The following is a 21,632-nucleotide window of genomic DNA, read 5'->3' on the forward strand; positions in this document are numbered from 1 at the left end:
AGCGTGTGTGTCTCTGTGGTGGGGGTGCATGTGTGCGTGCATGTATTTAAAAAAATGCTCTGAAAAAAAGAAGAAGAAAAAAACACAGAAACATTGAAGTAAAAAGCAAAAAGTAATAATGTCACATCAGCCGTGAACAATAAGTTGTCTGTTTGAAGTGTACTGTTCAAGTCGTATGTCATTTGTGTTACAATGACATGTTTGCACAGTCGTCGTATTGATTTGTATAATGTTGTTCAAGTCATACTAGCTGTTATAAATGTTCAAACTTGAATTCTTATTGTTTACAAGACATTTTCATATACTTAATGTTTAGACTGCATGTACAATTGTTAAACATGTTAAATTGAAAGCTGGTAAATAAAAAAGAGAAACAGTACAGAAAAGCAGTTTCTTTTCAGGTCAGTCACGTCAGCCTCTCGCCATAGTACACGCACACACACACCCACGCATCCCCCCCCACACACACACACAATTTAGTTTTTGTGTTTGTTTTTGTGTCTGTCTGTTTGTCAGTTTTTGTGTTTGTTTGTCTATCTGTCAGTTTGTATATTTGTTCGTGCCATGTGAGAGAATATTCTCAAAAGCTGGAGAGGTCATTAGCAAAAAGAGGAACCGGCTGAAACCAAATGCTGCTGAGATGATTCTGTTTTTAAATAAAAATGTGTGAATCACCCAAATCCCCATCCCAGTGTCACTAGCATTCTATACACCTACCATCAAGAGTTCCCTATTGCACAAGCATTTGCGTATTTCATTTAAAAGTAACACAACAGCTTTTTTTTGTTTGTTTGTTTTCATTATTATTATTATTATTATTTTTTTTTTTATTAATCTGGGGGAAGAATAAAGAATACATTTCAGGCTAGTGGTCAAACCCACTACTGCTCGCACATCAGACATAGTATATAACCACCATACCACCCACAGGTTTCATTGTTCAGATGACACTTGGTCATTTGGTTAGATGAAAATTCAATATATTTTTGTCCAGAAGATGTCACCACACTGAATTGTGTCAAATGCCTCGTAGCACGGAACCATCTCAACACATTTGCTTCAGCGGTACAGAAAGCAGCGGTGAAGCAGTGTCGTCTGTCGTGACTCACCACACTGATTCGTGGCAAATGCTTCATAACACTGAATGAACCATTTCGACACGTTGCTTGATATATATTTACTGCTTCAGAAAGCTAAGGTTTCTCCATCACTAGTACGACCCTAATTTCCAAATGTTCCACGTGACGTTGAGACGTGTTTGATGCACGAATTCTTCTTTGTTTGTATGTTTGTTTTCTTTTGATGCACGAGTTCTTTAGAGCGTCATCCTCCAGCCTTTGTGTCGTTGGACGTGCGTGCGTGCGTGCGTGACGTAGTCAAGCTTGTGTGTCTGTCACAGAGCGAAAGAGGCTTGCGTCGTATTAAATTCTCCTCTGAAGTTTATCTGGCTGATCTTCTATCTGGACCTGAGAGATGAAGAAGGCACAATCGCTCCTTTTCCAAGCGTTGACCGTGCTTGGCATTTGGGCTTCGCTTGGTGAGTTCACGTTTTTATTTGACTTCAAGGTTCACTGCAAACGTTGTTGGGACTGGATTTGTTTCTTCAGATCATTAGGGGATCAATATAAAAGGGCATTTTATTGGCCCCACCTCGGGGAAATGTATACTTGTCAGATTACTAGACATATTAAGCAAACTGTCAGTCTCATTTGAAACAATGGAAACAATACATTATACATCCGCGGTTTTGAGACACTTTCTGATCCGACTGTGAACTTTTGAAAAAAGGGTGTAGTAAAGCCTATTTAAAACTAACGACTGACTTTAAGCATTGATATACCACTCATTTAACTCACTGACCGCCACTGACTGAAAACCTGAAACATTCACTTCGGTTTGCCTTGGAAATTCACTTCGGTTTGCCTTGGAAGGCTGCAAATGGATTGGACGTCTAGCACCGTCATTGGCACAGAAACGTGAGAATCCATAGCCAGTCCTCCCAGTTAAGAATAAGCGCACTTCTGTTGTTGTCAGTAGTAAGCTAAACGAACCAAAATTATACATTAATACAAATGTATATATATAACTATTTTAAAACTATTAAAATTATTATGAATTAAAAAAATAACACTAAATATTACTATTAAATTTTATTATAATAATTTTAATAACTTAATAATAATAAATTTAATAAATTCATAATAATTTATTTTTTAATTTAATTTTATAGTATTATATAATACTATATTATTAGTAGTATTATTATTACTAAATATAATAACACTAAATATATAATACTAAATATTGACTAATGGCAGTTAAATACTCTTGTAGTTTAGTTTTGGTTAGTTTTAGTTTTATACTAAAGGGTCATAGTATTTACCTATGATATAAATAAATATCTACTTTTTTAAATTCCATTATAATCTTAATGATTTTTTTAATCAATAAATTATCAACAAACCCAATAGATTTGTATTAATGTATAATTGTATTTTTTCATATATAAATAAAATTAACATTAAAAAATAAAAAATAAATACATATATGTTACAGTTCTACATGGACTGAGGTTTTCAATGCAACTTTTCACATTCCAGGTGTTTTGTTTCACATTGCGAGATGGATAATTTTGTATGTGGTGCCTGTGTGTGTGTTTTGTCATAATGTATCAAACGTAGGAAGAGAATGTCCAAAAGACATGTGCTTCAACACAACAGAAACTTAGCTCCAAAACCATTGTCTGTGATCTCAATTGATCTGGATCATGAATACATATAGGTTGAGGTGCTGGAAGGGGAGGGATAATTGAACTTTTAATGACCGAAGGGAAAACAAACAACAACAAAAAACCTGCAGTTGAACACAATCTTGATGACTTTTACAATTGTTGTTACAATATGATTAACACCCCCCACCAACACAAACCTATATAAAGACAAACCGAACACTTTAAAATGCAACTTTTTTTCACCTCGACCTATAACCTTACTCACCTTGTCTTCACTGATGCAAAAGCATCTATTGCACTTTCATATGACAGTTGTTTTGGAAGGGCACTTCTTTCCTGGACTTGGTGGGCTTGGACTTGGTGCTGATGTGGATAAGTTCGCTGTAAAAGATGGCCCAGAATGTACAGAGGCAGAAGGAAAATATTTCAGAAGAGCATCTAGAGAAGAAAGTGGAATCTTACATTATATTTGTCAAATAGCTGCTCATTGTCAAACCAGCATGATAGCGCCTAAAGTCTTGCAGCCTACTGTACCTGTCTATTGGACCCGGTCACTATCTTTGATGGGCGTAGTTGAAAGAAAATACATTCTTGAAGCACTGCAACTACACAGGACTATTCAATAATAATGAATTAAATAAAATAAGACAGCAAATAAATACCTATTGAATTTTTTTTTTTTTTTTACATGAACGTGATCGCCATTTTAATGAATTAATGACACATTTAAAAACAAATGTTTGCATTTAAATCCATGGCACTTTTAGTCCCCCATACCACAGAACTTTGAAATTATTAATGCATATTTTATGGTGTATTTGTATAATTAACCTTGCCACTTTTTTAGGCAAGGCAAATTTATTTGAAAGGCAAAATTTCACACAAGGTAAAAGTGGTTCACATCACATGAAAGTAAGCAAGACAATTTGGGTCCCCCATAGACTTTGTCCAAATTTCTCAAAAATTGGAGGGGGAGTAAATTTAACTGAAACTAATCAACAGCTGGCTGAATACTGAAAATATTTCTAAAACAACAGCCTGGCTAATGATACAGTATAATCTTTCTTTAGCACTAAGTCATATAAACTCTATGTGAATAACCGCTAGCTTGCAGTTGCGCTAAGTCTACGTGCTTATGCTGTTGAAAAAAAATCATCACAACAAACCTCTGTTTTTCTTCACGTTTATGGTCTCTTCTTTCTTTTTCTTCTGACCCGGAGGGCTTTTGTCTTTTCATGAAGTTGACGTCACCGTAACGTCGCTCAATTGCGGAGGCTAAAAATAGCACCTTCAGGTAGCTCACTCGTCTGCTGGGTGGTGAGACTGGGGTCTGTGGTGAAATTATCACATCACAGGAAAAAGTGAAACGGGCAGAGGGTCCACTAGAAAAATGATTTCATTATTATTTAAAGACTTATTATGAACGGTTTTGCTCTTCTTTTCTTTGAATTTTTTTAATACTGCTATCATCAAATATTATTTGAATATTTTTCTTGACGCCCTTAGGACGCTGCTGCGGGCCTACGAGCCCTCCTGCTACGCGCCCTCCTGCTACGCGCCCTCCTGTTACGCGCCCTCCTGTTACGCGCCCTCCTGTTACGGTCGCTCCTGCTACGGTCGCTCCTCCTACGGGCCCTCCTGTTACGGGCCCTCCTGTTACGGGCCCTCCTGTTACGGTCGCTCCTGTTACGGTCGCTCCTGCTACGGGCCCTCCTCTTACGGTCGCTCCTGCTACGGGCCATCCTGCTACGGGCGTTCCTGTTACGGGCCCTCCTGTTACGGTCGCTCCTGCTACGGTCGCTCCTGCTACGGTCGCTCCTGCTACGGGCCCTCCTGTTACGGTCGCTCCTGCTACGGTCGCTCCTGCTACGGTCGCTCCTCCTACGGGCCCTCCTGTTACGGGCCCTCCTGTTACGGTCGCTCCTGCTACGGGCCCTCCTCTTACGGTCGCTCCTGCTACGGGCCATCCTGCTACGGGCGTTCCTGTTACGGGCCCTCCTGTTACGGTCGCTCCTGCTACGGTCGCTCCTGCTACGGGCCGTCCTCCTACGGGCCCTCCTGTTACGGTAGCTCCTGTTACGGTCGCTCCTACTACGGGCCCTCGTGCTACGGGCCCTCCTCTTACGGGCCCTGATAAGAAGGTTGTATCGCCTACTCGACGGCCCAAGTCTGCTGAGGGCTGTCAGGCACCCTGGCGGCTCAACAACCAACATAGTTACTGCTTTGCCAATGACTCTAAATCTTGGGATGATGCCAAACGCTACTGTTCATCCAATGGGGGGCACCTGCTGATAATCCGGAGCAGCGCGGAGAGGGTGAGCGGCCTTTCACTAAGTGTCTCTCGTGCCCTTTAGTACTGATGCAATTTGTTTCAGGACTGGTTGAAAGAACAACTCGATGGCTTTGACTACTGGATCGGCCTGAAGAGCCCATACCCGTGGAAGTGGATTGACGGAACTCCTTTGAAATCAGAACTAGCGTAAGCAGTATAAGGAAAGCGTAATGTAGACACGTAAAATTTGGGTACTTCCTACTCACTCATCACTATAACACCCAAAATGACAGCTGCACCCAAGGAAAAGTGCTTCTTCTTTGCTTTATAGGGAACTGAACAGCCTTATGTGGCGACTGCTATTATCAATAAGATGATTGGTAAAGCACAACCGAATCAGAATCGATCAAAATAACATCCCTCAGCGTATCTGCTTTTTAACAGGCCGTTTAGTTAAAAAGAATTTCTGAAATGTTTTTTGACAGGCCGTTTTGTTAAGAAGAATGGTTCTAGTCAAGGCTGATTTATGCTTCTGCGTTCCGGTGACAGCGGAGCGACGCCGTAGGCCCTACGCCAGGGTTCACTAAATCCGGACCCTAGTGACGGGATCTGTCGTTCACTTGAGTAAACGAATCCATTCCGGATCGTTCAGTAAAAAGATTCGTTCAAACGAATCGTTCAACGAATCGTTCGCCCCCCTCATCTCCCTCCCCGTCCAAATGAATCGTTCGGTTACTGAACGGGAAGTGACGTTGCCGAACGAATCACCAAAGACCGCTTCGCAGTATAACTGAACGGGAAGTGACATTCTTGGTCCCTCCCTCTCTTGCACATTGACCACTCGTCGTAGTTTCAGTAATGAGTGACAGGCAATATCATTCTGCTTTCACAGACAGCCTCGTCTCCCTCCCACCCGCTGCTGCAAAAGCGAGGGAGAACTTCCGCGTCGTCTGTCCTAGTTCTATGGGCTCAAAATCATGGCTCGTGCTTGCATTTCGATTTAGGACACGGTTAAACATTTTCCTTTTGTGGGAGGAGTGGGGGTTTGGGGTCGGGGGCGCACGGACTTTCTTTAGCATGTTCTCGATCACATATACAATGCTGCTGCTAGCCTGCTACCAGCCAACGCAGCATGCTTGCTGTCACGAAAATAAAAATAAATCGAAAGTTTAATTTCTAAATGGAACGACCAACACATATTTACCTCTCACTCTGTTGTATTTTTGTTTTCATGCTCATCACTATTATTTTTAGTCACTATTGTTAAAACTATAAGTGTAAATAGCTAGTTTTCGAATGTGCTGCTCTGAAATAAAGACAATACTGCATTTTGATATTTGACAGTTTAATTGCAAATCAGTATTAAGATGATCGTACTGAATTTTTGCACTGGTATTAATAAATAAAATAATCCGGTCAGCTCCCCTGTCGTCCCCGCATCTCAGATCGTCAAATGCTGACGAGAAATAGTTGTTTGCCCTTTACGATGTCGCCTTTCTACCCTTATTAGTCTGTTAAGAAAAATGTAGACATATTGCGACATCTCCCGTGTCCGCGTGCGTTGTTTTGGGGCGCTTGAGTAGTGCATGATGGACGGATTGACATAATTTGTCAAACCAACCAACACCTGACACGGGGGAAAAAAATAAAACACTCGGAAAAAAATGACATGTATATACAGTTTCATTGCAAATCAGTATTATGGTGATCGTATTGACGTTTTGCACTGGTATTAATAAATAAAATAATCCGGTCAGCTCCCCTGTCGTCCCCGCATCTCAGATTGTCAAATGCTGACGAGAAATAATTGTTTGCTCTTTACGATATCGCCTTTCTACTCTCATTAGTCTGTTAAGAAAAATGTAGACATATTGCGACATCTCCCGTGTCCATGTGCGTTGTTGTGGGGCGCTTGAGTAGCACATGATGGACGGATTGACATAATTTGTCAAACCAACCAACACCTGACATGGGAAAAAAAAAATAAAACACTTGGAAAAAATGGACATGTGTATACCGTTTCATTGCAAATCAGTATTATGGTGATCATACTATTCTTTTTTTCTGTGCACATATGAGGTAAATATCGCTGCCATGAAGCCTCCATATAGTGACAGTTCTTTGCCCCCTTCATTGCCGTCACGCGACCGCAGCTCAGCTTTTGCTTGCCTCGTAGCTACCCGTGTTTTAAATTACTGTAAATTTGATAGTATGTCGTAATAGGTAGTCCCGAGTCTGTTGAGAAAAGTAGTACACTAAACCATGCTCGCTAGATTTGTGTGGTGTTTTTGTCTTTTTGAGCTGCATTTGATAGGCTCCACGTTAACAAATATGTGACAAAGTCCTTTCCTTTCATTTTTTGATTCGTTCACCGCATAGTCATTACTGGAAAGTCACGTTAGCAGCAAGCTAGGTCAGGAACCGGAGGACCGAGTCACTGAACGGGAAGTGACAAAACTCAGTCTTGCCCCCTTGCCTGCACGCTGGCTGCTTATTGGCCACACGTGGAAGTGAGTGACATACGCCCTGATTCTGTTTCCGGTCCCTCCCCTGCCCGCGATGAGGCTGGCGTCTGATTGGTCGTGTGCGATGTCAGAAGACGCTGCCGCTTGCTCAACGCCCTCCCACGCAGTGAACAAGCACCAACTTCATAGAACGAATCAGTGCAGATGGTGATTAGTTCGGTCTCGTTCACCCAAACAATTCGTTCAAAAAGAACGAATCATTCGCGACCGATACAACACTACCGGACCCCGGTGCCACTTTTCCTGTCGTGTTTTCCACGTCTCTCTCCCCTAACACACCTGAATCAAATGATTATGTCATCAGCAACCTCTCCAGAAGCCTGATAATGATCCTGATTATATTGATTCAGGTGTGTTGGAGGAGGGAGACATGGAAAACACGACAGGAAAAGTGGCACCGAGGTCCGGATTTAGTGAAGCCTGCCCTACGCCGTCATTGCGCACTTGAACTTCTGCGTCACGGGAACACTTTGCTCTGTAACTCACCACCATGCCACTAGAGGAGGTGTGGGCTTGAACAATTTTGCGCAACCGAAAAGAGTGTATTTGCAGCTGCAGCTAATCAATACTGAACAACAAATGTTGACGCGTGGGCAACACAGAAGACGTGTGCGAATGTTTGAAAATGGCGGCGGTGTTGTGCTGAACCGGAAAAAGAGCGGACCAATCACAGTCCTTCAACGTTTACGTTACGCGCGTGTGTGTTAACGGCGTAGAATATCTTGCCGGAACTCCCTGACATAAGGGTAGGCACGGAGCCCTTTTTTTGGTGGGGGGGGGGGGGGGGGGGGGGTTGTGCTTTTCGCACAGTTTTAAATAGAGCACACAATAAAACACAACAGGTTTCACACACACACAGTGGTTAGCACGTCGGCCTCACAGTCCTGGGATCAAGGGTTTTTTGAAAAACGCTCTGGCCTTCCTGTGTGGAGTTTGCATGTTCTGCCCATGCCTGCTTGGGTTTTCTTCGGGTACTCCAGTTTCCCCACATCCCAAAAACATGCATGGTAGGCTAATCGACCACACTAAATTGTCCCTAGGTACGAGTGTGTGCGCGCGAATGGTTGTTCGTCTCCTTGTGCCCTGCAATTGGCTGGTAACCGATTCAGCGCGTACCCCGCCTAATGGTTGTTCGTCTCCTTATGCCTTGCAATTGGCTGGTAACCGATTCAGCGCGTACCCCGTCTACCGCCCACAGTTATCTGGGATTGGCTCCAGCCGTGACCCTCTTGAGGATAAGCGGCTCAGAAATGGAATGAATGAAAGGTTTCACACATGCATTACTGCATTACAGTGAAACGAGGCATAAATGAGAAACTGATTCCCATATATCCATTATTTTTTCACTGGTTTACAAAATTCCATCTAAAAGTCCATCTAAGAAACACACTTATAAGAAATAAACGTGATCATTACAAAAAAAATCTTCTTACTGAGCAAAATCATATATATATATTTTTTAACTATATATTTTTAAGGATAATTTCATGTATTGATTTTGTTTTTTTTTTTTTTTTTTGCACTTGATTTGTAAATGCGACTGATGCTCAACTAGGGATGAGCTTCAGAGCAGCTGCCGAAAGGTTGTTTTATAGCAGGATCTCGGTATGAAAGGTACTTCTGTGCAGGCTCTGGGATGCAGGTGAGCCTAACCTCCAAAATGAAGACTGTGTTGAGATGGGGGGACGTCGAGGTCGCTTGAACGACCTCTCCTGCACCTCCCTTAGACGTTACATCTGCAAGCGATGCCAAGGTGAGTTGGCGCCTTCTGTTGGTGTGCACCAACTATACTACACTGTGCTTTCGATTAGAGCAGGGGATTCTCAAACTTTTTCCTGTGAGAGCCACATAACTTTTCCCTTCTCTGATGAGGGGCCGGGTCAGTTTGTAACAGAAAAAGTGTGACGATTGCAGGAGTGCCTAAATGCAAAAATGAATTGTTTTTCAGAAAGCCACAATCAAATAACCCTTTCTGGATTCTTCACGGAACAAAAGTAAATAAAATTAATAATATAAAATAAAGATAATATGTCAAGTTCAAAAATAGATCTTTAGGTAGACATAAGGAGAGAAGACACTCAGTTTTCTTGGCCAAGGAGAGCAACATGTGACTCGTGAGTCACCAAAATTGATCTCGAGGAAAAATATCCTCCTTGGTATTTTATTTAGGGGTTTGTCCTAAACAAAGATGGATGTCGCCCTAAGGGAGGGGAGAGCAAGCTGGAGACACCCATGTGGTTTTCGATTGGATATGTGTGTGCATGTAGGTGGAACTAAGTGAATACACATGTGGAAGCAAGATCTTATGTAATCCAGACACTTCAGTTATGCAACGCTGCGGCCATGGATGGAAAATTGTCCTCGAAGGTCTAGACGGAAGTCCAGACGCCAGGTGCTGAAGATGCCTCGGAAGGTCTAGTTACGCAATGATGCGGCCATGAAGCAAAATAGTTGTCATCCCGACCCCCTTTTACCCTTTGTAACACTTAAGCATTATACTACAACCTGGTATAGCAAGCAATAATCATTTACTGGTTATATAAGTAAGAAAAATATGGCATTATGTATTTATGGTATGTATGAGCACAAGCAAATATTCAATCAATCAACCAAGCAAATATTTAATCAATCAAACCTCGATAATTACCTCAACATAATATAATATTATCACTATTAATTAAATAGATAATAACCAAATAGCCCTCTGGGTTCTTCACAGAAAAAAGCCAGGAAATAAATAACACTATTGGAAAAAAAAGAAATTGATTGTTCAGGGGGCCGGACCGAATGTGGAGGCGGGCCGTAGTTTGGAGAGTGAATAATATATGAATGTGAGAGAATATATGTGTGTGAGGGTGAATATGTATGTGAATGGAGAATGTATGTGTGTGTGAGGGCCAGAATGAAAAATGTCTTGTACGGCCCCTCATATAGTTCAGTTAGTCTTTCGTCTACTTTAAGAATGAGCTTGCATACGATTGATAATAGAGGCCTACTTGTACCACTAATACTTTTTCCATTCTGAGAGATTCAGGCATCATTATTAGCTGCCTATCAATCAAATACATTTGCTTAGTTGGCAAATTGTGCACTATCATACTTCTGACTCCGAGGCTGCAAGTGTTCTGCGCTCATATACATCTGTGAAACGTGACCGTGTTGCGGACGCAGCTTGAATGTGGTCTACCGATGGAGCACAGGATCACATGGTGTGCTGATTATTTAGCTGGGAAGATTCATGGCTTCCTAATATGCAATGTGCTCACTCACACTTAAAATCTTAATGTCAAATCTCATGTGTCCTACCTTGGTTGATGTTTGTTTCAATACCAGATAGCGATGAGATTATGTACAACGGCATTAAAGGCACTTGCAACCTCCAAGTGGATGTGTACCAGGTGAGTTGACGATTGTATGAGTTGTAGTTGGCATGTTCTGGAGGTTGCCCATAGCGATTAGCGCTTGACTGATATATCAATTTCACGCTGCCTTTATGTGTGCGTGCAGGAAGTTTCCGAAGTGCTGTTCAAAGAGCGTCTATACGCTGGCTGCATCATCGTCATCCAAGGAAAAGTGAAGCCGAACCCAACCAAGTAATTGTCACCATTCCCCCACGTTGTGTTAGGTTCGCTGTTACAAGAACTACCTGTCTGTATTGCAGGTTTATCGTCCACCTATCTTTGGGCCACGGTGAAGACACCCCGATGCGCATCGAAGTTGATTTCAAAGATGGGGACCTTGAGCTATTGACCCGCATCGGGAGTCATGTTGATGGAAAGTATGTCAACAAGATCGTCAAAAAGGACTCCTTCCCCTTCGCAGCCGGAAGCGACTTTGAGGTCATTATGTCATTTTAGGCACACCATCAAATTACAAAAAATTGAGGTGGTTGGAGCTTCTTCTCACGTCGGCTGGACTAATCATGCATTCTTTTACAGATGACCATCGAGTGCGGCGACGACATTTTCCGCTTGGCCGTCGGCAACGACTTTGAGGTGGAATACGAGAATGATGGTTATGATCTGCAAGATATCCACAGGCTGTTGGTGGAGGATGATGTGACAGTCACCAACGTCAGGCTGATTTGAGGCTGCCAGCGCAGTAAAATGGGAGGTGCTGCTTCTTCTCAGGATGTTGACGCCATGACGGCTCTTAACTAGGGTGACCGCCAGAGGGGAAAGTGGCTAGAATTCATTGCTGGAACTCCCCGACATGAACGGAGCCAGAATTTTTTTTTTACACACATAAAAATAAAACGGTATTACACATGCATTAGGCTACTGCATTACACATCCTATCACAAGGTAAACATGAGAAGTTGATTTTCATTCAAAATTGTATTTTTCAATGTAACAGTTAATAAAATAGCAGAAACCCCAACCTCTCCCAACCTCTATCTCTTTATTTTCCCTCATTTCCTCACGTCTAAATGCAAAAATTGAACTCCGAAAGAACATAGAATTACAATTGTGAAAATTTTTTGTCAAATAATCATGTCACAAAAAATACAAATGACTTACAGTGAAATGGAATGTATTTTGAAGATCGCACATTGACATGGAAGATGTTCTGAACCTCCCCATCTAACAAATGTAACAAAATTTAATGAAATAAGCCTCTTCAATTCTTTCCTCTCTCTGAAAGAGCTGAGCAATTTTCTGTTGAATTGCCCTTTTTTTATCGCCTTAATTTTGAACGGAAAAATGAGTCCATGCGCACATTGACCCGACTCCTCGTACTTTATAACTGCTGCAGCAAAGGAGAGCTCTGTGCTGTCCATGGAATAAATAAATGTACTGAATTATCGCCTTTCAAACAACACGAGTGTCCCATTTATCAAAGACAATGATGAAAGCAAAGACGATTCTCACTGCTCAGTTGTTTACAATAAGTGTACACTCAAAATAACGATTCAACCCACAATGCACTGTGGCCTTCCGATTGGCTGGCCTCTACAAGACACCACAACTTAAGAAGTTTTGTACATGTGACCCTTCACCACTTAGGTATACATACACTGCCCATCCATATGTTATTATACACATAAAATACTTAGACATTTGTTTCCGAGGCAGAAACGTAACCGAAAGCATTCACGAGTGTCAATGCTACCGCTAGACAACCGCACTGTGAAAGTGAATGAGCTTATGGGCAAAACCGTGACAAAAAAAAACAGATGCCGCGAATTATTCTGACCAGCAGGTGGCAGCAACGCACCGCAAAGGGTCAACTGATGGCCCATATTATTGCATAAAGTCAGCACATCGACACACAATACAACAGCATAAACGTCTCTCAGAACTACTACTTCTCACACTACTAGTAGGAGCCACGTCAACGCAGGCAGGCGATTCTCCTCAAATTGTTCCCGTGAAAAATCATGAAAATCCGACATTTTCACAAATTTATAAATCAGGCCGGATGCAACGGACAGGACGTGAAAAGTGGACATGTCCGGGCAAAGAGGACGTTTGGTCATCCAAGCAAACAGTCATGGCCGATAAAAACTAGATCACGATTGTGTACGATCGGAAAAAAAAAACGGACCCAAAAAGACATCAACACAACTGTTTCTCCACCAAGCATTGTGAGGAATGTTCACAGTCTATGTGCAGCGACTTTAATTCACTTTACAACGCATACTCACATCATCAATGAAGGAGCCGACGTACACTGCTGGCCAAAAGTATTGGCACCCATGCAATTCTGTCAGTTAATGCTCAATTTCTCCCAGAAAATGATTGCAATTACAAATGCATTGTTAGTACTGCTTTGTCATGTACGTGTACAATCATTTAGTTTATTTTTTTTGTCTGTGAATTTCAATCTGTTTGTCACTAGTAAACATCCACTCCATTTGAACAAGGAGGGGGACAGCGAATACGTTCGTTCGCTTCCAGCCCTTCCAGTTCAAATGGAGTGGAGGTTTAAGTGCTGTCAATGGCAACACTTGGAAACTGTTCAGTTTTAGTCAATTTCAGCGACGCCGTTGGACAAAAGCGGTAGTGTTTTGCCTTAAGGCAGACACACACCCAAATAGTGCTGTAAAATCACGATGGTCGCCTGCAGATGGATAAAACATTTGTTTCCAGCGGCTGTGTGAAGGATTAAAAGTAACAAGGTAATGAATCCAGTTGTGGCTAAACAATAGGATAGGATCAAGGCCGGCCCAGCATATACGCAGACTATGCAGCTGCTTAGGGCCCCTGACCACTCGGGGGCGGGGCCCCAATCTGGAAACCTCATTTTATACGTTGTTAATAGAGCATCGTGAATAATGTGGCGCGCATTGCCGTTGATCTATGCAAACATCCATTTTCTTGTCATTACAATCTGGCAACCTGGGGAGTGACGTTAAACCTGCTTTGCGATGATTGGTGCTCAAACTTGCTTGGAAAATAGATGCACGGATATGTGGAAGAGAATTTATCCCTCTGGAGCAGAGAAAGGAAAGAAGAAAATCGGAGAAGAAAAGAAACAACAGTATAGTGCTGCAACGATTAATCGATGAACTCGAGTATTCGATTAGAAAAAACATTCGAATTAAATGTTGTTGCTTCGAGTATTCGTTTAATGAAAGTGGCGTTGTCATGGTTTATTTTGAAAGTGTTTGCATTTACTTTTATTGATTAGGGTGGATACACTGCCCTCTGGTCTGCCTCTTTTTACATGGCTGAATCCAACTGCTCCCTGTTAACACCAACGTAAGCTAAGTTTTTGTTTGAGCTAATGTTTTTTAATGCATTCACAATTTAGTTTATAGGTATATTTAGCCGTTTTTTGTGGGAATATGTGTCTGAACCATTTGTTAAGAGCATTGTGAAAAAAACTTTAGCATTTTATAGCATTTATATGCTAGCTGACTTTCTCTATGCAAGTTAGCCAATTGTTCTTTTGTTGTACATAGATCATTTAAAAAAATATTTATATATGTATCTATATATTACATATATATATATATATTACATATATATATATATATATATATATATATATATATATGTATATTACATATATATATATATATATATATTTATATATACTCTTTGAGGCTGAGCTCAGGTATTTTAATTTTTCATGTTCCTTATCTGATTACTCGATTATTCCAACTGACTAGTCCATCAATTAATCGACTACTAAAATATTCTGTAGCTTCAGCCCTACAACAGTTTCGCGGTAATTGAGCATGTTGTTGATGTTGTTGTTGTTGTTGTGCAAGACACTCCAACTTGAACGCTGTTGTCAGCAGAGCTGGTCAATATGTCGTACTGGTAATTGCCATTAGCTGCAGGGCAAAAGCCTGGAGCGAATCAAGTAAAGCGGAGCAAGCTGTCACCTGTCGGCAACGGCAAATGTACGGCTTCCGCTGATTGTAGTAAAACGAAATATTGGCATAATATGCATTTGGACTGGAGAGCGTAGATATAGTCATTTCATTATTATCAAGTAGTATGCCAATCAGAAAAAGGTTTGGCGCCATCTACTGTAAGTACTGGCAATCGTTTGGGGTGAGAAGTTTGAGTATGCAGTGCAACAAAATCTGATTAATATAAAAAATGTGGACGTATGGGTTGGATTGCATGTATGGGTTTCACAGTACTCTGTGACGAAATGGTGGGCCAAAAATATGGGCCCCTTGGCATTATTTTGCTTAGGGCCCCTAAGTGGCCTGGGCCGGCCCTGCGTGCAAGTGCATCCAATCCACGGGGGAGAGACGAGATGGCAGCCCAGACTCGGCAACCTCACCTGCACCTGGCCGAGCTCACAACCGCCCAGTTCATCGACATCTGGAAACACTTTGACATGGATGGTCAGTGACTTTTGCTCTTTTTTTTTCCCCCTTCCATCAGAAGTTCATTTCTTAAAAAGAGAAAATGTGTTAACTATTAAACATTCATTTTCTTGACCCTGAATAAAAGATTTGCAATTTTAATCCTATATAGGGCACTCATTTTTACACAACGTATGGTTGCCATTGACGGCACCAGACCTCCATATCCATTTTGGCTAGGAGAGGCTAGCAGCGACTGACCACTGCCAACCCTTCCAGTCAAAATGAATTGGATATCTAGTGTCGCCAATGACACTGAAAGATGAGCATTCACAACCATTCTTTCCAGTTTAAATGAGTTGGATGTCTACAGCTGTCAATAGCAGGCAATGAGTAAAATACTAAGAACAAAAAGATAGACTTTGGAGTGTTATTGGAGATCATAACCACAGTGTGTAAATAAATGACATTTTTGATCTGTAAAATTAGTTGATTTCATGTGCTCGTTAGTAGGTCAGAATAAGGTTGGATATCGGCCAACTGTTGTAGTCGCACTTCCCGTTTTCATGGGATTACCTTCTCATGTCATTCAAACCCCCCCTCTGAGCTCTGTTAAACCAAACCAGTCTTATTCCGAGCCAGTATTAACTCTCACCACAACAGCTTTCTGCTTGCATATATTGTAGGTGGTAAATGCTGGAGAGGACTGCAAGACATTCCAAATGTTGTTGTGAATTTGGTGATAAGACTTGGCTCAATTTGCTATGGTCAACGATGAGTTGAATCAAGAGCCAATGGACACGCATTGGACCCACTGGCAATTCCAATTTTGTGTTCAGACAAGATTAACACACAGAGCTGCCTCTGAATGATCGTGTTTTTGTGTCATTGACGGCGACAAACGTCCAGTCCATTTGCTAATGGTGAAGTGATAGTCAAATAGCAAAAATAGTGGCGCTTCGATGTACGAGTGACCAGACTCAAGAGTTTTTCGAGGTCTGACCTGAGGTGGTTAAAAGCAAAAGTAGTTATCCAAAACATTCCTCAAGTACAAGTAAAAAATATTCGTTGAAAAGAATACTCTAGTAAGGAGTAACTTTGTCAGTAACTGCTTACAATGTCTGATGAAAAAAAAAAAAATAATAATGTTATATATTTTTTTCAAAGCACAACTTCATCTACTAGTAGATGGACTGTCATTATCATACTGTACTATAACCTATCCGGCCAAAAAGATGACACACAAACCCTCAAATTCAGACCAGAACAACACGATGAATCACCACCCAGAGCATGAGTGCCCTCTAGCGGAGAACAAACATTGTTACCGCTACTTATAACGTATAATGGAGTCATGTGGTTATTGTTGCGACGTCTCATTGGTACAACTGAGACGGCCACTGTCGGCACCTCTTGCGAGAATAAAGTCAATATGTACAATAAAGACGAAAAATGTAATGACTAGTGTAGCCCAAAGTAGTGGAGTAAGAGTTGTGTTTCATCACAAATCTACTCAAGTCAAAGTAAAAAGTATCGCGTGGTAAAACCATAAGGTGGAGTTTGACTTTTCTGGCAAGAGGGGCCAAAAATGTTGATGACCCCGAAACGCAGTGTCAGCAATAAAATCAACTTACACGATATATGCTCCGATAGTAGCTTAGCCCATGCTCGTACATACAGGCATCCCAGCTGTGTGTGCGTCTGCGTGTGTGCGTTTTTCTGTCTTACCTCGTGGAGAAGTAGACGCCGCATCTGTTTTGGCTGAATATTTCAGCCAGGAACATCATTTATAATAATACGTTGAAAATGAACTTTTTTTTTTTTTTTTACCTTGTTTCCATTTTTGGGGGTTAACGTCTGAAGTGGAGCCAACTGAAATTCCGCTCACCATTTTGGCGATGCTCTCCGGTGTTTCATGGTCCACATCTTCAGTTCTTGGTTCTCGCTCAGTAGTTGTTGTCGCTTTTGAAAGCTTAGGTTTGAAAAAAATGATGTATATCCATCTTGCCTCTTCTGACCTCCAGTGTTTTTTGGGGGTGGCTTAGCAAAGCAAATGACCGTCTCTAAGGTGCTAGTTGTCAGGGAGCGCGGGCGGGCAAGGTGGACCCAAATGCAGGGAAATGTAGGCAAGGCAGATGAATGGTGCAAAAATGATTTAATTAAAGCCAACGAAAAACAAAGTACAAACAAAGGCTGTGATAATCCAAAGAAGGCACTGAGGCAAACAAAAACTGTCACTAACAAAAGACTGCTTTTCAAAAACTCACTTGGAACACAAGGGCTTGGATAGGCGTGAATACTGCTGATGAGAACCTGACATGGACTTTGACGTTGACATAGACACTTACATTGACAATGACGCAACAAGGACTGAAAAGAAACTGGGTGCTTTTATACACACACACATGCAGACAAGGGGTAACGAGACAACGAGGAACAGCTGGGTAATACAGGAGGACTCACTATGTGCAGGCACGACAGGTGAAATCAATGGGTAATCACAGAGACAAGTCACACTAAGGAAAAAAACAACACAAAACCCAACACTAGTCACATGATCTTTTTGAAAAATATTTTTTTTACCCATTACAAAAAATGTTTTTTGTTCATTTCATTCATTTTTGTTGTTTGTTTTATTGCTTTACAACTTTTACAGACAACATTTTACCGGCAACGTCTTAATTTTAAATCCATATATTGGAAAGTCATTTATAAGATCCGACCGCGCACTTATGCGCGTGCGGTGGCCACGGACAACGGGGAACCCAGCCAGCAGGAGGAAAACTCGGTGGAGCAACAAGTGGCATCTTACCTTCGGAGCAAGGGAATAACGTTGGACTTGGAGCACATCGAGGCGTGCCACTCAATGCCGATGAGGAATGACAGACCGCCAGCCATCATCGTGAGATTTATCAGTCGAAAAAACAAGACAATGCTGCTGAAACAAGGTCGCAAGTTGAAGGGTACCGACGTATATATGAACGATCACTTAACACGGAAGAATGCTGATATCGCCAAAAAGGCAAGGTATCTTAAAAAGCAACGCAAGATTCAACACACGTGGGTAGTCAATTGTAAAATATACATTAAATGGAACGGAACGCCTGAGGAAGCAAAAGTGCTGATGGTGCGAGATATTGAAGAGCTTGAAAAGTACTGATACCTATCAAGACCAGGTACCATCTCTGCATACAATGACTATGAACGATACATCAAACACACGAACTGTACTCAGGAATAAGAGCGACATTGATCCACTTCTGCGAACCCTTCAGAACAAACAAATAGAACTTGAGGCCTTTAAATCCAACGAGTCCAACAAAAGAGTCCCTAATATAGAAAGTGATCCTGACAATCATTTCTTTTCTTCTACTGTTACCAATTGCGATTATTTTTACACAAGATCTGTATGAAAATCATATCAACTCAATGGGCAAAACTGTCAATTATACATTTCAACAGCAGAAGCATGTACAAAAATGTCAGCTCTACCAAAGACTATCTGCACCAATTTACACACCCCTTCAGCATAATTGCGATCACAGAAACGTGGTTTAATATTGATAAAGGTATTGATTTTCTTATGGATGATTACGAATTAAAATACATAGAGAAAAGAAAACTGGTGGTGGAGTTGCCCTATATATTCATAAATCAATTAAATGTATGGTATTAACAGATACAGCTGCACTAGAAGCTATAATGCTGGGGGAAGTACAGCCACTGAGTTCTATCTCCTTTTTCTCACTCTACCTACAGTACCACTTGTCTTACTTAATTTCTATTTTCCAATGGTAATATCTAGTAATATGGTAATATCTGTCTAGTCTCTTCATCACTCGTCACCCGGTCTCCCCTTTCCCCCCACCCCTTTTTCAGCTGCAGCCTCCTGACTGTCCGGACCCCTGGCTGGATGGATGTCCTCGTTGCTACCCCCGTCTCATCTGGCTAGATGGACCTCTTCTTGTTCCTTTACTCCAATGTATCTTTACGGACTGTAACTTCGCCTGCTAATTCCCATTAGCAGTACTGGTGCTCCCTGCCTATCTGTCCCGGGAGTGGATCTCTCCTCAGTGTGGTACTTCCCAAGGTTTCTCATTTTCTCCCAAAGACTCTGGAGTTTTTGGAGTTTTTCCTTGCCGACATGGAGGGTCTAAGGATGGGGGATGCCCAGGACTTGAAATGTATGTATTCATCTTCATTGCTTCATTTGCTGTTTCTGATTTTGTATCATATTGCCTCTGCAAAGCCCTTTGAGACAACCTTGTTGTGATTTAGGGCTATACAAATAAAATTGAATTGAATAGATATGTCAAGAACACTTGGAATGTTTGACAATAGAGATCTCCAATGAAAAAAAGAAAAATATAATTGTCAGTTGAATCTATCGATCACCGGGTTCATGTATTGATTCCTTCACTGAATGGATGAGCCAATTGTTTTCCACTATTAAGCAGAAAACATTCTTCATCTGTGGAGATTTTAATATTGATTTATTAAATCCAAGCAAACTGGCAGCAATGGACAATTTTTTGGATACAATGTATAGTATGTCTCTTTACCCAACAATAACTAAACCAAGTAGGATTACATCACACACCATCACAGCTGTGCCACAGGCGCCAGTGAACTGGACAATGGATGTAAATTGGGACAGAAATCAAGAAAGAAGAGTTGGGATGCATTTCAGCCTCAGATCAAGCTACAGTATGCGTTATAAGGTGAAATAATCAAATGGGTAACCGTCAGCCATTCCGACAGAGTTATGTAACCAACGGGGTTGCATCCACACTTGTGTATAGCACAAAAAGGAACATTTGTGTGGTAATTTGCACTTTTTATTTTTGAGGATGATGTTTAACCCTTTCGGTTACAGTGGTCACATCAGTGGACATCTATCCAAAAGTTATCATTAGTTTACCTCACCACCGCCAGCCCAGGTCACAATTTTTGTTGTGGTAATAAGTAAAAGATATTGATAGACGTCCAATCCATTTTAACTGGGAGGGGCTGGAAGCGATCGAACAATCAGTTGAAATGGATTGAATACCGTAAGAGGCAGCCATAGAGTTAAGATATGAGAGGTCACAAGATTCATCAAACAAAACAAAATTAAATGAATAACTTTCCCACAGCAAAATTCACACATGGGACACTTATTTGAATTAATGTTATTATTATTATTATTATTTTTAATCTTGATTTATTTCAATAATTTTTCATTTATATTTTGAAGTTTTGATTTTTTTTTTAGAATGAATTTCATTTCATGTAGAATTATTTCTATTTTATTACTTCATTACTATGTATTTTTTTTTCATGTGCTTTGTTTCTTAATTTAAAAAAATACTATTTAAGTATTTGATTTGCCCCCGCCCCCATGACTAGGGTCATAGTAGGGCCATCAGGGAGTGTCCCGCAATACAAACCCTCAAAACTCGGCTCAAGCACTTTTTGAAAGTAAACCAGTCCTGCAATCACTGACTTTTAAAGCGCCTGTGACACGATGAAATTAAATAGCATTATTATGTGAATTAAAATCATATTTTGAGATCATTCGACTATATACAACAATTTGGCAAAGCGCAGATGAAGAGAAATGTTTCTTTTAATCTGCCGTTTAGCCCCGCCTATCATTGTAGCGCTCTAGTGCCTCCATCTAGGTGATGACGTCGGCAGAGTAACGATTTCAGCTGATTTAGAAATCAGCCCAATGGGGAAGATTCAGAACGCGGAAAATGCAACAGACAGCAGCAAAATGTCATCATTGTTTTTATCTCTCTACTCCAATATTTTTACAGTATGTATCTAAGTAATTTCCCCCAATTGCTAAATAAATTGTATGGGATGAAAAATAAGTCTTGTGTTAAATAGAATTAGGCCTTGGGGTGGACCCTGAAAAAGTGCCTAGAAAATGGGTTTCGTTCCACTGTCTGGGCACTACTTGTTCAATGCATTTTTTGATAAGATAATACCCTTCTGAACTTTGGGTTAAAAGTTCACCCAACGTTTCCCTGCACCAATTTTGTCAAAATCTAGGAATATATATGTATAGAGTGGGGAGAACAAGTATTTGATACACTGTCCATGGGTTTTCCCATGGGCAGTGTATCAGTGTGTATATATACACATATATATATATATATATACACACACATATATATATATATACACACACATATATATATATATATATACACACACATATATATATATATATATACACACACACACATATATATATATATATATATATATATATATATATATATATATATATATATATATATATATATATATATATATATATATATATATATATATATACACACA

The 21,632-nt window shown here is 40.8% G+C and overlaps 1 protein-coding gene across 1 annotated transcript; it reads left to right on the plus strand.

Moving 5' to 3' along the window:
• Positions 1–1,369: 1,369 nt before the first annotated feature.
• LOC130911498 (collectin-12-like) lies at positions 1,370–11,908 on the plus strand. The gene is made up of 8 exons (XM_057829255.1): positions 1,370–1,537; positions 4,238–5,046; positions 5,107–5,210; positions 9,157–9,281; positions 10,862–10,926; positions 11,036–11,121; positions 11,190–11,367; positions 11,467–11,908. The coding sequence occupies exons 1-8, from the start codon at positions 1,474–1,476 to the stop codon at positions 11,614–11,616; spliced, it is 1,581 nt and encodes a 526-aa protein (XP_057685238.1). The 5' UTR covers positions 1,370–1,473; the 3' UTR covers positions 11,617–11,908.
• The last annotated feature ends 9,724 nt before the right edge of the window (positions 11,909–21,632 follow it).

The sequence above is a fragment of the Corythoichthys intestinalis genome, unplaced genomic scaffold (genome assembly GCF_030265065.1).
Source record: "Corythoichthys intestinalis isolate RoL2023-P3 unplaced genomic scaffold, ASM3026506v1 HiC_scaffold_52, whole genome shotgun sequence".
Classification (NCBI taxonomy): domain Eukaryota; kingdom Metazoa; phylum Chordata; class Actinopteri; order Syngnathiformes; family Syngnathidae; genus Corythoichthys; species Corythoichthys intestinalis.

Excerpts from the sequence above, each read along its gene's own strand:
- LOC130911498 (XM_057829255.1), top strand. The coding sequence starts at position 1,474 with ATGAAGAAGGCACAATCGCTCCTTTTCCAAGCGTTGACCGTGCTTGGC. Across the intron at positions 5,211-9,156 it reads CCTTTGAAATCAGAACTAGC|GCTCTGGGATGCAGGTGAGC; the intron begins GTAAGCAGTATA and ends ACTTCTGTGCAG. Across the intron at positions 11,368-11,466 it reads CAGCCGGAAGCGACTTTGAG|ATGACCATCGAGTGCGGCGA; the intron begins GTCATTATGTCA and ends ATTCTTTTACAG.